Genomic DNA, 15,442 nt, shown 5'->3' on the forward strand with positions numbered 1-15,442 from the left:
ATATATTTTGGCGTTCTGACATGTATAAAACGGTTGTGTTCTTTGCACACATGACTCAAAATTGACTCGTTTTTATGAAAAACTATAGTGTGCAGTCATAAATGGCTACGTCTCGCATGTTTCACTTTGGCAGGAAGTGCACAAATGATCCTCGAGCAAAATGGTATGCGCATCACGCGGATAAAACTTCAAATATTGCTCTTTCTATTTGTCTCAATTGAGCGATCCAGTTAAGTGATGCCTGCCATTGCATCAGGGTTTCCGTTTCCGATTCTCAGGTTCCTGCGCACTTTGATGGGTGAAGCTAACTACCCGTCGCGTCGCTGGCAATATAATGACGTCATCGCTATGCGCAGCAGCTGATTTCTGAGTCTGTACTTTACGTCAATTGCGCAACCGTGGAAGGCCGCGCCCAATGTTACCTTGTGGGGATACCTCGAGTATTTTTCCTCTTCGGATTCTATACTGAAGCCGCTCGAATCTGTGCGGTAAATAGCGTGGCATCGACAAGTAGCGTAACTCAACTCAAGCATGACTCACGTTCCAGTAATTACTTACTTTATATATATTAATGCTAATGAATACAGGGCGGCGACATGTCGATGCGTATTATTTAAACTGTGAGTAGTAGTTTCTTTCGTCTTGCTTCTCATTCAAGTGAGCCTAAATTTCATGCTGTTTTTATCCGGCTGCGTGTGAAAAATAAAAATAAAACGTACTTGCCATATCGATGGGGAAAGATTCTGTGATTATTTCCATGAATGTTGTCGAAGGATGTGCGCACAGATGCCTCTGAATTAAGCAACATGTTAGCCGTGGTACCAAGGAAACATCTTGGGCAGCCTTGGAAAGTATTATTCTCTCTTTCGCATGTGGCCATTATGCCGGAAACTGCATTCGTTCCGATTGTCGTCACCTGCAACCCTACGAAGCCTCTTGCGTGAAGTTCAGATACGCGTAGCAAACGAAACTACGAGTTCATCTCTAAACTCTTCTCGCGACTGCGGCAGGTGCTGCCCACATGTGTTTTTCAATGTATGGATCTTATTTCTATACTTGCCAATTGCTTCTCGCCTTATACTTAACCTCAGTGAGCAAAAGTGTACAGACAAATGGTTCCGCTAAATAGCGATATTTATCTGCGGCTTGGATGCAACGTGGAATCGAATAGTAAAAATTCAACACTGAACACCTGTGATAAAACAACTCCGCGCTCTTAATTATACAGCGCTCCTCAGATAATATATTTTTTTCTGCGTGCAAGCGGGATAGCTAGTAGCCCATGTTACTGCTCACGTGATCTTCTGGCAACTACCTGCACTATCGGCAAGTGTCAGGTTATAACGCTTCTTTACTTGAACAGCGCCAGCATGGCTCCCGATCGTGTAGCACTTCTCGCCAGTTCTTGTCCGGCTAGAAAACCTTCCACATAGAATAAAGAACCAGCTTCCTTACACAACGGCGGCCATTGCCGTATCAGTTGTCATCTGGCGGCGATTATCAGAAGCGCCATCAGTTCCGGAGGCAGGCGCCACCACCGGCACGCCGTCTTGTGGCGTACTCGAGTGTCGCGTAACCGCACGCGCAGCCACACGCCACGAACACGGACAAACCAAACAGCAAGCCTATACGCATAGCGTTCTGGAATGAACTGTACTGTCCGAGCGTCCCTGTGCTTGTGGCAGTGGTTTGGTACTAATAGGCGACAGCTGCAGGCGATCGATAGAGGCGTACTACGCCTGAGCGTCCCTTGCAGTGTCCCTGTAAGTCCTGCTACCCCACGTACAGTAAACCAGCCTCTCGTACGACGGCAAGAAGACACGAAGCTTCCTTGAAGGCTGTAAGGGACCCTTCTGGGAACATAGGGGGTTGCCTGAACGCGCGATGAAAGTCCTCCTTTTCTACGCTCTCAAGAGGAGTATCCTCACGGTAGCTCGGGCAGCACCACACAAAGTGCTCGACGTCTCCTGTCTTGTCGTATGAAGCGCTACATTTCGGGGAAACGGTACGCTTCGTCCTAAATAGCCATGCTGGCGTTTATACGGCGAGATTATGTTCCTATCTAATATAATTAAGTAGTAAGGCATCTTCTTCACGAAGCCACTTGGTTCTGCCGGGCGCATATGTTGGAACTCAGCGCCACCGACATTGAGTTAGGATGTCTGATTTAATGACTCGATTACTCTTGAGAGCGTTGACTTTAAGGAGATTAAGAGCGCTTCGAATGGAAGCGCTTCGTCATCATTGCCAGCATTACCAATGAGGGAGGGCATCCACTGAAACTTCAGCGGGAAGTCTTTGTTGCCGAGTTCTTTCACCAGCGCTGGTGATTTGCGTAAGAACTCTCTGGACGGTATACTGAGATGTACAGTCATTGCAATGCTGCCCAAGTTTTGCGCAGAGCAGCGGCTTTGCTGCGCTCTGGACAAACATCGACGAGAACAGATGATCCAGATGGCCAGTTCAAAGATGGTATACCGAAAGATGTTACGCTGCGTACTCCGTTCGCTTTGATAAACCGATCTGTGCATACTTGGAGGTGATTCGGCTATGCCGTGGCCAAATCATGGCCAAATTCTCCAGAAGTGACTGCTTCTGCAATCCAGAGCGGCTCTATCAATTCCCCCCGTCTCGAGCAGCCGGGCCAGAGTAACAAGAGGCCTGTTCCTTTCGTTTGAGAAAGGCATTAGTCGTAGTTTTAACGGGCGCTGGATTGATGCTCGAGTACGGGCAGACATCGATGACGGAGCACTTGTCACCGGCTAGCACTCTTAGCTGCGTCATCGGTTCTTGTCCGCACCATAAGATCGAGCCAGCGACTGCCAAAACCACGAGTCATGTCCTGCACAGTATATAGACGTGGCTAACGGGGCTGCAGACGGCCGCCTGCTTTTTAGCGCCGATGGTTATCAGCAGACGGAGCTGACGGTATACTGCCACAAGCGTAGTAGTACCTTGGTAGCAGTAACGAAGTGCTCTAACCACCCTAGCTGTCACGGAAAGACGCATTCGTCGTGCTATATACAGTTAACCGAAAGTCTGCGAAGTTTGTCCACTGCTTCATTCACGCAACCAACCAACAGATTGGGTCCCATTGCTCTGCCCCTCCCCTTCCCCCTTATTTTTCTTCTTCGTGGCATGCGCTTGTGCATCTTGGTTTTTATCGTTTTACACGCAAAGAAGCGATGCGCGTACTGCCTTAAACAGGGGCATGCCAAAATAGCCGTTGAGCGTTGGCGACCAGACGACTTTTTCGGCAATGTTCGGGTTGTTATTGTGACGCAGTGTGGGACGTGAGCGGCGCGGTCAAGGTTCGATGCTGCGAATAAGAGGCTGCAGCCGATAGACGGACTGGATGGACATGTATGTGCCAAATTCAGCGCTAAGTTGACGGAGAATGAGCCGACTATACAGAGCCAAAACAAGCAGATGACGGCGCCCGTGCTAAACGCCACGTCCTCAGTGAACATGAATGGTGGACGTGCGCCCCGTTTGCCGTCAGTCGGAGGCTGCCTGTTCGACGGTGACTCCCGGTGCACTTGTTTCATCATCGACGCAAGGTATGGAGGCGGCTTTCCAGTTTCGCGCGTTACGCTATGACATCGGTGCTGACATGGCAGAGCAGTGCTTTCTGCCCCCCAATATTGCAGTCTCTTGTGTGGTTTTCCTAGAACGAATCCATACTTGAGTTCGGCAAGCTTTATCATTTTTCAGTCCTGCGAGGACACCTGATCGAGTCGAGAAAATGGGGTAGGAGCTTATTATGAGCGACTGCTTAGTTGCCATCTTTTTTTCCTGACGACGCTTATTGTGAACTTGTTCGGAGGGGGGGGGGGGACCGTAGGATGCTACATGTAAAGTAGATTTATTTTACACGGATGCATTGAACCAGGTACTCGTTCAACAAGACCCGCCGTGGTTGCTCAGTGGCTATGGTGTTAGGCTGCTGAGCACAAGATCGCGGGATCGACTCATCCCGGCCACGGCGGCCGCATTTCGATGGGGGCGAAATGCGAAAACACCTGTGTACTTAGATTTAGGTGCACGTTAAAGAATCCCAGGTGGTCTAAATTTCCGGAGTCCTCCACTACGGCGTGCCTCATAATCAGAAAGTGGTTTTGGCGCGTAAAACCCCATATATTATTAATATTATTATTCGTTCAACAACTTTGTTCGGTGCTGTCTGTGCGTAAAAAAATAAGGCGGTTTGGATAGTGGGCGGGATGTTCAGATTCTTGTCGAAATTAAGAGAAATGAACTAGAGGCAGGAACATTCACTGTGCGTAAATAAACGTCATTTGATCGCATTCATGAGAGTAAAGCGTCAAGTGAAAAGAAACGTCGCGATTGTTGGCATCTGGAAATAAGGAGTTTTGGCGAGAGCAGTCAATTTGCAGGGACAGTGCGGTTAAAGTAGGACAGGGAATTGAAGTCTGCTTGGACAAGAATTATATCATGTGGCGCACTTATCCTAACTCAGTGGACGACGACAAGAGATTTCACACACGCACAGCGCATGGAGATGTTGCTTCTATAGGCATGCAGTCTTAATGCGTCCGTGGTGGAAATCGTCGCTGAGAGTTGTATGGCGCACATATTAGCACACATACAGCAATGGCAACCTACGCCGTTGGCTGACGGCATGACACATTTACCTCTCGCGCAGTAAGTCTCCATCAGGATTAAGGTATAGAAAGGAAACATAGATCGGAAACAGATCATGCAGAAGAAAAAAAATTATGGGGTTTTACGTGCCAAAACCAGTTTCTGATTATGAGGCACGCCGTAGTGGAGGACTCCGGAAATTTTGACCACTTGGGGTTCTTTAACGTGCACGTAAACCTAAGTACACGGGTGTTTTCGCATTTCGCCACCATCGAAATGCGGCCGCCGTGGCCGGGATTCGATCCCGCGATCTTGTGCTCAGCAGCCTAACACCATAGCCACTGAGCAACCACGGCGGGTTCTTGCAGAAGAAAGCAAGAAACCTTGTGCAGTAGATCGTCTAATGTAGCCTGTTTACCGGTAGCTTCAGTTACTGTACCGCTTTTGCATATGCTAGCGCGACATTCCCATTTACCTGATTCTGCCCACTCGACCTTAGACCCTGGTAAAAACTGAATTTCATGAAGCTTCCGTTAAAAAGGAAGTATGCTGTTTGTAAAATTCTATAGAAGTTCAAGCATAAGCGAGATATTCATTTCTATATACGCGCAAGGACATCAAAGTTTGTTTCTCAATGCTTGTATAACAAAAGTAACACTGCGAAAGTGAACGCATATTAAGCTGAAGGAATGCCGGAACGAAATCAGTTTCAACACAAACTTGGGGCATGTAGAAGTCAAACTCCTCCTTGTTATAAAATGTCGCACTGAGACTTCTGTGTTTCACCTTAAAAACTCGCGAAAAAAAAAAACGGTCAATGTGACGTCAGTACGGACAGTTCGCGATGAATTGCAAAGAGCAGATGACGAATGAAGCAGCACTGTCACCGCCGAGAGTTATGTGCTCGGCGCAAACGAAAGAAGAAAAAAACAAACAAACAAATAATGTACAAAAATAAACAGCGTCGCGACTGGGAAGTTTTAAACGGACGGCGGCACTATTGGCAGCTATGAAGACATGCAGGTTTTCAATTTTCCTTATTTTGTTTGCTCGTCCGACTAGCTGCGCCATAGCCGTGTTACGCGCCAAACGAGTCGAACTCGACTTGGGTTGCCCGAGTGTCTCAGCGCGATGACGTCTGTGGTCGGCTCGCGTTGTGTGCGCATGCTTGTATTTTTCTCGCTCTCCTTTTGCACCGTGCCTTGCATCGAGAATTCCCACAATGGCGCCGTACGACTATGTCAGTCGAGTGGAAAAGAAGGACGCCATAGCAGGCGGGCTCCTGTTCGCAACGACGTCAAGGGAATAGATGATACTTCTTGCGTGCGTGTGAGTATTTAAAACCGAAAGACGGGCAAGTTGGTTGACCGATTAACGCAGCAGCAAGGAAGCTTAGGAGGAAGAAATCGGGCAGACGGGAAAGACGCTAGGCTAGCAGAAGTTCGCAGAACGGCTTTCCCGTCTATATGGTTTCTCTCTTGAAGTTCTGCAGCTTGAAATCATGGTGAATATTTGTGTTTCGGATACTATGTGCGAAGAAGCAGGCGCGATCCCGACCACGGACTACTTGGGTTCCTTAATAAGAATAGAAATGTTTGCGTTGAGAAGTCTGTGAATTTGTTTTCTAGCAAGTTTTTTGCCGCGGTCGGGATTTGATCCCACGCCCTCGGGCTTAGCAGCGCACCGCCTTAGCCACTGTGCCACTGCGCCAGATGAAAACGTGGCGACTGTTCTCAATTATCGGGAAATGCTGGAACAAATGACCTGTGCGAGGATAGAAATTTATGCCACTGCCTCTGATACTGAAATTACACGGACTTTAGCAAACGGCATCCGCTGTTTTACGCTCAAAAATGGGCGCCTCATTGACTGGGAGATGGAGGCTAACGCGGATGAGTCATGTACGGCCAGAATGCTGCTAGCTTCCGAGAATAGCGTCGCGAATCCATTATGATGCCGTGCCCGTGCAGCCAAGGCTAAGACGGGGGACGGTGCAAAAGCGAGGTGACGCCACCTTGCGGAGGCAGACGGCGCGGAAGGGGCGTGGGCCGGTCACGCGGAAGGCCGGCTCGGGGGCTGCTCGGGTTCCGCGCACGCAGTCGTCGACGAGGCCGTCTTTGCGAACCAGTGGCCGGTGGGCGCGTGTTCGCTTACCTGTTACGCGCTCCCATAGCCGCATCTGTCACGGCAAGTCCTCGTTGCCGAAAGGAGCATTGCCATTGCGCTTTCTACTAATGCGCTTCGCTCTGCGTTATTCTTCACCTCGGCATGGTTGCGTTGTGTGTCACCACCCATTACAGATCCCGTCCCTTTTCGCAAGTACCGAGGCTCGCTGAAAGCACGAAATTCAGTTTTGTAAAAATTAATCTAAAAAAAAAGGACTCTCCATAGCTAGAATAGCACTCACTGGTTGTCAAAACTTGACACCGCTTGAGAAAACAGAGAGCGTAAAGCTTTATTGAGGAAAGGAAAAAAAAAAAAGCGAATGGAATCCCTAGCCCAGGGCCCCACTCAGCAGCGTATCCAGAAATTTCGTTCGAACGGGGGGGGGGGGGGGGGGGCTCACGTTGCGGCTCGGCCTTTTCCTTACAACATTTGTCAAGGGATCAACTACATGAATAGTAACTGCATTGTCACTGACAAAGGTGCTGCAAACGAATTCTTAAACGCTATGCACTGTCAAGGCATGTAAAATATGTTAATTTCATAAAAGTATATACTCGTATGTCCCGAAAAATTGTGCCCGACATAACTGATACCAATGCTTCGATGTTTTCTGTATATTTAATAAGTAAAGCAAATGCCACGCTAACTTTAGAACTATATCAGTACGAAACCGCCAAAGCAGGGTATGCCACTGACATGAAAAATGTAAAGGCCCTGAAATGAACAAGTTGAGAACAAATATGTCAATTAAACTTTGTCAGTCAAGAACCTTCTTTACATTTTTGTACATATGCAACGGCCAGGAAAACATCTCAATGACGCTGTCCTTTTTTCCAATGTATTGCGCAGGAGCAGCTGTCGCAGGTCGTGTATTGGGAGTAATTACACTGAAACTATAGTCGCAACAGAGAACACATATAAAAAGCAGAAGTTCTGCAATATATACGAGGGCAAGTCAAATGAAAGTGAGCAAATGCCAATATATGACAAACGAGGTACTTTATTTAAAAGTAGTTTCCATGAGCATTTAGACGTTTGTCCCGCAGACTAAAGAGTCGCATGATTCCCGTCTCATAATACTCCTCTTTCACGTCATCGTCCGACGCGAATCTGGTTCACTTGAGCTCTTTCTTCAAGTGCCCCAAAATGTGGAATCGCAAGGCGGCAGCTTTGGGCCGTATGGCGGATGTTTCAGCCTTTCCCACTTGAACTTTGCCAGTTTTGTGCTAACCAGATCAGCGACGTGGGGACAGGCATTGTTGTGGAGCAAGATCACCCTATTCGTCAATTTTCCACGTTGTTTGTTCTTGATTGCGACACGCAGCCGATCCGGCGTTTCACAATATCCCAAACGATTGATAGTCCCTCCATGTTTAGTAAGTTCAACCAGTAATGGCCCCTGACGATCGAGAAGAAGTCAACAACACTTTTCCGGCGGAAATGACGGCCTTTGCTTTCTTTGAGGGTGATGAATTCGAATGGTTCCACTCTAAGCTTTGCCGTCCTGTTTCAGGCTTGTAGTAGTGGCACCATGATTCAACCCCGGTCACAATTGCAGACAAGAAGTTGTCACACTCATTGTGGTACCGGATCAGATGACTTAAGGCAGCGTCGAACCTCCCCGTCTTCTGGCGGTGGTTCAAAGTCTTCATGAATTATGGTGTGAAACGAACCGTGACTGATGTTCGGCGGTGCATAACAGAACGAAAAAAATTCCGGGGGGGGAGGTAGGGGCTGAAGCCCCATGAGCGATTAAATAAAGCGTAGAATGATGTGCAACGAAAGAAACTACGTTAATAGCAACACGCTAGCGTAAGGCTATAAAGTGTTCGCACCGTCTACTCATGACCAGCGGCCCTTTACGCGAGCGTAGAGAATGCGAGCGTGTGCAATCAAAAGTCAGACGGCCGTTTTCCGGGGTCGTATTCTTGGTCGAGCACTTTCGGGCATGCGTTCACGTTTGCCTCACTTAACACTGTGGTCTGTTGGATTTGGGGTCGTGGTCTCGGTCTCTGGAGTCACACTGAGGGTCGCGCTCTAGCGTACGCTGCCGGTTCGTCTCGAAACGGGTAGCTGGCCTGCGCTACCGGGGCGTCACACGGAGGCTTAGTGGGCCCACGCTGTCGTTCAAGCCTTCTCGACGAAGGTTGCTTCTTTCGTGATGAGTACAAGGTCGAGAAGTTGGAGGAACCGAACAGAGGGTTTATTTACATAGGAGAGACAAACTTATTTAGAGAGAAAGGCCATACTCGTAATGGCAGGAGCACGGAGCACCGTACACACGGATCCGAGCAGCGTCTGTGTGGATAACAGCGTGAGGTCGCGGTCTTCGCGTGCGACGGCTCGATTCCGTTGCAGCGACACTCGCCGATGACGCAGCACACGCGCAATGTTCGCGCCATTGGCATTCCACCAGCGCGCCGTGACCGAGCTGCCGTGCGCGATGAGCACAACTTATATAGTTAGACAGACGCCGCCAGAAGACGAACGACAGCGAAGCCTCTGCAGCGTAAGCCCCTGCCCTCACGGATGGTACTTGCGGTTATCAGCAAGTGCTGATCTCGGCCACGCGATCGCGTGTTACTGGTGTTACTGTTACCTCATCTGCGCCGCGGTGGCTTGACGTCTTATTCTTTGGAGTTATATTGGGTGGCCGCGTCTGAGAGCTCTTCGAAAGTGCGATAACCACATGAGATTGTTTCCGTTCGCTTAGAGTTCTCAGTGGAAAAAAACAAACATAATTTCTTTCTTTTGAAACAGCCTCAATGGCACAGTGAAAACGTGGAACAAACGGCAACCATGTGGCACGTAGACAATCTTAGGGAGCATAAAACACTGCGAACAAGACACGAATTCATATGCATTCTTTGTCGCTGATCAGAGGCTATATTTCCACCGACTTTGTTTTTAGGCTGACGTAAATTCTGCTCCAAGTTTCTGTTTTGATCGTATACGATCAAGCCACACAACACAAGCTGTGGTCAGAAGCATCAAAGCGCAGGTATACAATCAACTGCATGATGTCAGCAATACTAAATTTCGATGCTATCATTAGTCTACATTTTATCAATCTGAGTGGCTCGAAAAAGGTGACCTGGACAACCATGTTAACACCATCTTAATTATGCTGCTTCATCACGGAGTACACGCGTCTTTAGCAATGACGCAGCGTTATGTGTTTGCGTATTCGCACACTCTTATCATTATTGCCACTCCTTTCCTATTGCCCGTTTCCAGTGCAGGGTAGCTGGCCAGGGCCAACCTGCTTAGGCTGGTATATATGCCTTTCTCGGTTTTTCTTCAAATAATCTGCCTGAATGTTTCTCTTTGCTTTGTCACTCAAACATCACTGGATAATGCGCTTCATCACTATTGCAACATCCGAAACACTAGTAAAACACACTAAATACTTGGAACTCGGGCTAAAAGCCCGTTTTTTTTTCTGGGAGTCTGCCTCCTCACACTTTCATTTCCGGTGCACTGACGCGTACTGCCAGCAGATTGCTTCGGGGCCATCGACCTGCACCGCTCATTCACTCCTTTACAGGGACTGCACCGGAAGCTGTCGTTCGGACAAACCGGGCCACGTAGTCATGAGTCAGAGTGCGAACGCTCGAACTCATCTCCACGGGAGCAACATGTCCCCTCAAACAGACAAGAAGTTAAGGCTATGCAGAGGCATTCTTGTCTCTACGTAACTCACTGGCAGCTCGAGGAAGAGGCTATGACATCGTATACTTCAGCGGGAACAAACAGTAGGCGTGTCGTCAAACAACCCTCTTATCAAGTTCACTCTATAGCCAGATAACGCAATGACGCAGAAATAGTCAGCTCATGGGTTGGCGAGGCCCTCTTAAAAATAACTACCACACCAAAAAAAATCTAATATGGAGGCAAGCTAAGCTGTTTTCTCTGGATGCTAAAACATTGGATAGATAAGCTAGGAGGCTGGTCCTGAGGATATATATATATATATATATATATATATATATATATATATATATATATATATATATATATATATATATATATATATATATATATATATATATATATATATATATATATATATATGTGAAGAAGAAGACGCGCCTCGCGGCACAGCCGCATTGCCAACGCGCGGCTCGGCTCGCGCTGTTGATTGCTGGCGTCCGTTTGGACAGTGCTTCGGGCTGCTTCGCCGTTCCCGGTTGCTGTGCCGTTACATTAGGAGCCGCCAATAAACCTTTTTCTCAATTGGTGGAGGTGCTGGGACTCAAACCCCGTCGCTTGAAACCCTGGAGCTGAGATCACGAACGCTACCACCCGCCATGACCGACAGCTCCTCCCAAACGGCACCGACGCCACAGTCCGTCACCTGCACCGGCGTTCCACGACAACGGGACCCCAAGGTCTTCAGCGGTGCAGACGACGAAGACGTAGAAGACTGGTTTGCGTCGTATGAACGGGTGAGCGCACACAACAAGTGGGATGATCCCGCCAAGTTAACTCACGTCATCTTTTATCTGGCTGGTGTTGCCCAACTGTGGTTTCACAACCACGAAAGTGACGTGCCCACATGGTCAGTCTTCAAGACAACCTTTACGGAAGTGTTCGGCCGACCCGCTGTTCGCAAGCTCCGTGCCGAACAGCGCTTGCGCGCCCGAGCACAGCAGACGGCGGAAACGTTCACAAGCTACATAGAAGACGTCGTGGACTTTTGTAAACGAGTCAACGCCGCAATGCCAGAAGCTGAGCGAATTCGCCATATACTGAAAGGCATCGATGACGGCGCATTCCAGATGCTCCTAGCCAGGAATCCGCGCACTGTGTCTGAAGTTGTCAGCCTGTGCCAAAGTTACGATGAGTTGAGGAAGCAACGCGCTTCGACTCGGCGTCCTTTGGGAAGCGACGACTTGTTGGCGAGCCTTGACAACATGTACGACCCATCCTCATTCTTTCAGCGGGTCAAGGACTTTGTGCGTGAGGAAGTTGCTCGCCAACTTTCTTTAGTCCCCTTCACTCAGGAGCCCACCTCCCGTCTTCCAAACACGCTCCGCACCCTCATTTCCGAAGAGGTCGCCCACGTTGTCCCTTCCGCACCACATCAGCCGCCTGCAGCCGTGAATCTCAACTCTACGCGGGCAGTGCAGCCTGTCGCCACGCCTCTCACCTATGCGCAGCCAGTCCTGCCTGTGGCCGCGCCTCTTACGTATGCCCAGGCAGTACGCAGGCCTCCACCGGCGTCTTTCACGACCCAGTCCCAACCGCTGCCACCGGAAGCCCATGCTACATCTTGGACCGCACCGCGAGCTAATCCTTGGCGGACACCTGACAAGCGACCCATCTGTTATTCTTGCTGCACTCCCGGACACGTCGCCCGATATTGCCGCCGTCGTCCTCAAGCGTTCGGCGACGCCTCGCGGCCCTTCCAGTACGGCAGCCAGCCATTTCGCCAATACGCCGCTCCTTCCCCCCAACCGTATGCTCGTGCTGACATCCCAGAATTTCCTTCGCGTCGCTCGCCATCCCCTCGCCGACGCTCGCTCTCCCCAATGCGTCGGCGACCCGCACCACCTGACCAGGAAAACTGAACGTCGCAGTTCAAGAGGCAAGAACTGCGCCCCATTCGAACTGTCAAAGTCCTCGCGCCTCTCCTGCTAACGTGGTCGAAATTTGTGTAGAAGGTGTTCCTACATTCGCTCTTGTGGATACCGGCGCAGCCGTTTCTGTGATAGCCGCCAAACTGTGCCGTTCGCTGCGCAAGGTGACCACGCCGCTTTCTGGACTGTCGCTTCGTACGGCAAGCGCGCAGCCCGTCACTCCGCACGCAGCCTGTACTGTACGTGTGCTTATTCACGGCATTGTTTACATCGTCGAGTGTATTGTTCTTCCCACCTGCTCGCATGACGTCATCCTCGGATGGGACTTCTTATCCAGTCATAAAGCCGTGATCGACTGCGCACGCGCCGAAGTTGAATTTTCCCCTTGTGACGCACCCTTGGACGAAGATTGCGACCGCCCTTCTAAACTTACCGTGCGCGAGGACACAGATATTCCACCTGGCTCCTTCGCCCTCGTCCCCGTCTTTTGCGATGCCATCGCTGATGCAACGGTCCTCTTCACGCCGTCCGACGTCTTCATGAGCCGTAAATCTCTCCCACTACCCTTCGCGACGCTTGACATGGCTGGCGGCTGCAGCAATTTCTACTTTTACAATCCCCTCTGTGCGCCTCTTACGTTGCTCGTTGGTGAATGCCTTGGCTTCGTGGAACTCCTCGACTCTTCGTCTTTGGTTGACGTCCCTGGAGACTCTTTTGACGTCGACCCCGGCCAAGCATCTTCGATGTCCGCGCTTGAAGAAACGTCCAGGGTTGCGTTCTCGCATGCCATCGCCGATACCCTCACACCTGCCGAACGCGCCGCCCTTCTTGATCTCCTGCACAACTTTAGAAGTTCATTCGACGTTTCACAACCTCACCTGGGCCGCACGTCGGAAGTGCGACACTACATTGACACCGGTTCACATCAGCCGTTACGTCAACGACCGTATCGCGTCTCTGCCGAAGAGCGTCGTGTCATTACCACCCAAGTCGAAGATATGCTGCGCCGTGATGTTATTCAACCTTCGCACAGTCCCTGGGCATCTCCTGTCGTTCTCGTTCGCAAGAAGGACGGGTCTATTCGCTTTTGCGTCGACTACCGTCGGTTAAATAAGGTAACGCGCAAAGACGTCTATCCTTTGCCGCGCATCGATGACGCCCTCGACAGTCTTCAGGGCGCAGAATTTTTCTCGTCCCTTGACTTGCGTTCAGGGTACTGGCAGGTCCCCATGGCTGCGGCCGATCGCCAGAAAACCGCGTTCATTACACCTGACGGTTTATATGAATTTAAGGTGATGCCTTTCGGGCTTTGTAACGCCCCTGCCACCTTTGAACGACTCATGGACAACACTCTGCGTGGCCTCAAGTGGTCTATATGTCTGTGTTACCTCGACGATGTCGTGGTTTTCTCGCCTGATTTTCCTACTCACCTGCTCCGCCTTAGACAAGTTTTGACCTGTCTAACGAACGCTGGCCTTCAACTCAACCTCAAGAAGTGCCGCTTCGCCGCACGAGAGCTCGCCATTTTAGGCCACGTTGTGTCCAAGCATGGCGTTCTACCCGATCCTGCAAAACTTCGAGCAGTCGCTGAGTTTCCGAAGCCTCAGACTATCAAAGAACTTCGAAGCTTCGTGGGCCTATGCTCATATTTCCGGCGCTTTGTTCGAAATTTCGCATCGATCATGGCGCCATTGACTCAGCTTCTACGCGGTGACGCCGCCCTCTCCTGCTGGTCCCCTGCATGTGACTCCGCCTTTGCTACGCTGCGTCGTCTTCTCATCTCCCCACCTATTCTTCGCCATTTCGACCCGTCAGCTGCAACTGAAGTACATACAGATGCCAGCGGGGTCGGTCTCGGCGCCGTACTCGCCCAACGAAAGGAGGGCTACCCCGAATATGTAGTCGCCTATGCGAGTCGCACACTGACGAAGCCTGAGGCCAATTACAGCGTGACCGAAAAAGAGTGCTTGGCTTTAGTATGGGCACTTGGCAAGTTCCGACCATATCTGTACGGGCGCCCATTCGACTTGGTCACAGATCACCATGCGCTTTGTTGGCTCGCCAACTTGAAAGATCCCACTGGCCGCCAAGCCCGTTGGGCACTACGCATCCAGGAGTACGATATTCGCGTCGTCTACCGCAGTGGACGCACACACTCCGACGCAGATGCCTTGTCTCGTTCACCTTTACCTCCAGACTCGGCCTGCGCAACAAGTTCCGCACATTCCGTGTCATCTCTCGACATGGACTCCTTTGCAACCGCACAACGTCGTGACCCGTGGGTCGCTTCTCTTTTCGACTATCTTTCTGGATCGTCGACCATCCCTGTATCCCGAACCCTCCGACGCCAAGCAGTTCATTTTGCCATTCGTGACCAGCTGCTGCACCGTCGCAATTACACTCCTGATGGTCGTCGGTGGCTTCTGGTGGTTCCCCGCAGCTTAAGGTCTCAAATATGTGCCGCTTTCCACAACGATCCGCAGTGTGGCCATGCCGGAGTCTTCAAGACGTACGAACGCATTCGCCACCGCTACTACTGGCGCGGCATGTACAATTTTGTACACAAGTTTGTTCGGTGCTGTCTTGACTGTCAACGCCGCAAATCGCCGCCTTTACGCCCATCTGGTGCCTTGCAGCCGCTCCCGTGCCCTGCCACACCCTTCGATCGCGTCGGCATCGACCTATACGGCCACCTTCCTATGACACCAGACGGCAATCGGTGGATCGTCGTTGCTATTGATCATTTGACACGCTACGCCGAAACTGCTGCTTTACCAAGTGCTACAGCGCGGGATGTAGCCTCTTTCGTCCTACATCGCTTCGTGCTTCGACACGGCGCACCTCGGGAACTCCTCAGCGATCGCGGTCGCGCCTTCCTCTCCGAAGTCGTCGAAAGTTTGCTTTCGGAATGCCATATTATTCATCGGACAAGCACGGCATACCATCCACAGACTAACGGGCTCACAGAGCGATTTAACCGCACACTTGGTGATATGCTCTCTATGTACGTGGCGTCTGATCATGGTAACTGGGACCGCATCCTTCCATTCATCACGTTCGCGTACAACACTGCGATCCAGGCCACTACG

At 50.4% G+C, this 15,442-nt stretch overlaps 1 protein-coding gene across 3 annotated transcripts in view; it reads left to right on the top strand.

Annotated features, from left to right (window-relative positions):
* The first annotated feature begins 2,982 nt into the window (after positions 1-2,982).
* The window catches only part of LOC135907000 (uncharacterized), a 155,757-nt gene continuing 143,297 nt past the window's right edge, over positions 2,983-15,442 (top strand). The window contains exon 1 of one of the 3 annotated variants that reach the window (XM_070531545.1): positions 2,983-3,560. In XM_070531545.1, coding sequence (XP_070387646.1) covers positions 3,430-3,560 — 131 coding nt within the window. In that variant the 5' untranslated portion in view covers positions 2,983-3,429. The remainder of the gene's footprint in view (positions 3,561-15,442) is intronic. The other 2 variants (XR_011511291.1, XR_011511290.1) reach the window with 2 other exon arrangements.

Source organism: Dermacentor albipictus, chromosome 1 (assembly GCF_038994185.2).
Source record: "Dermacentor albipictus isolate Rhodes 1998 colony chromosome 1, USDA_Dalb.pri_finalv2, whole genome shotgun sequence".
Taxonomy (NCBI): Eukaryota; Metazoa; Arthropoda; class Arachnida; order Ixodida; family Ixodidae; genus Dermacentor; species Dermacentor albipictus.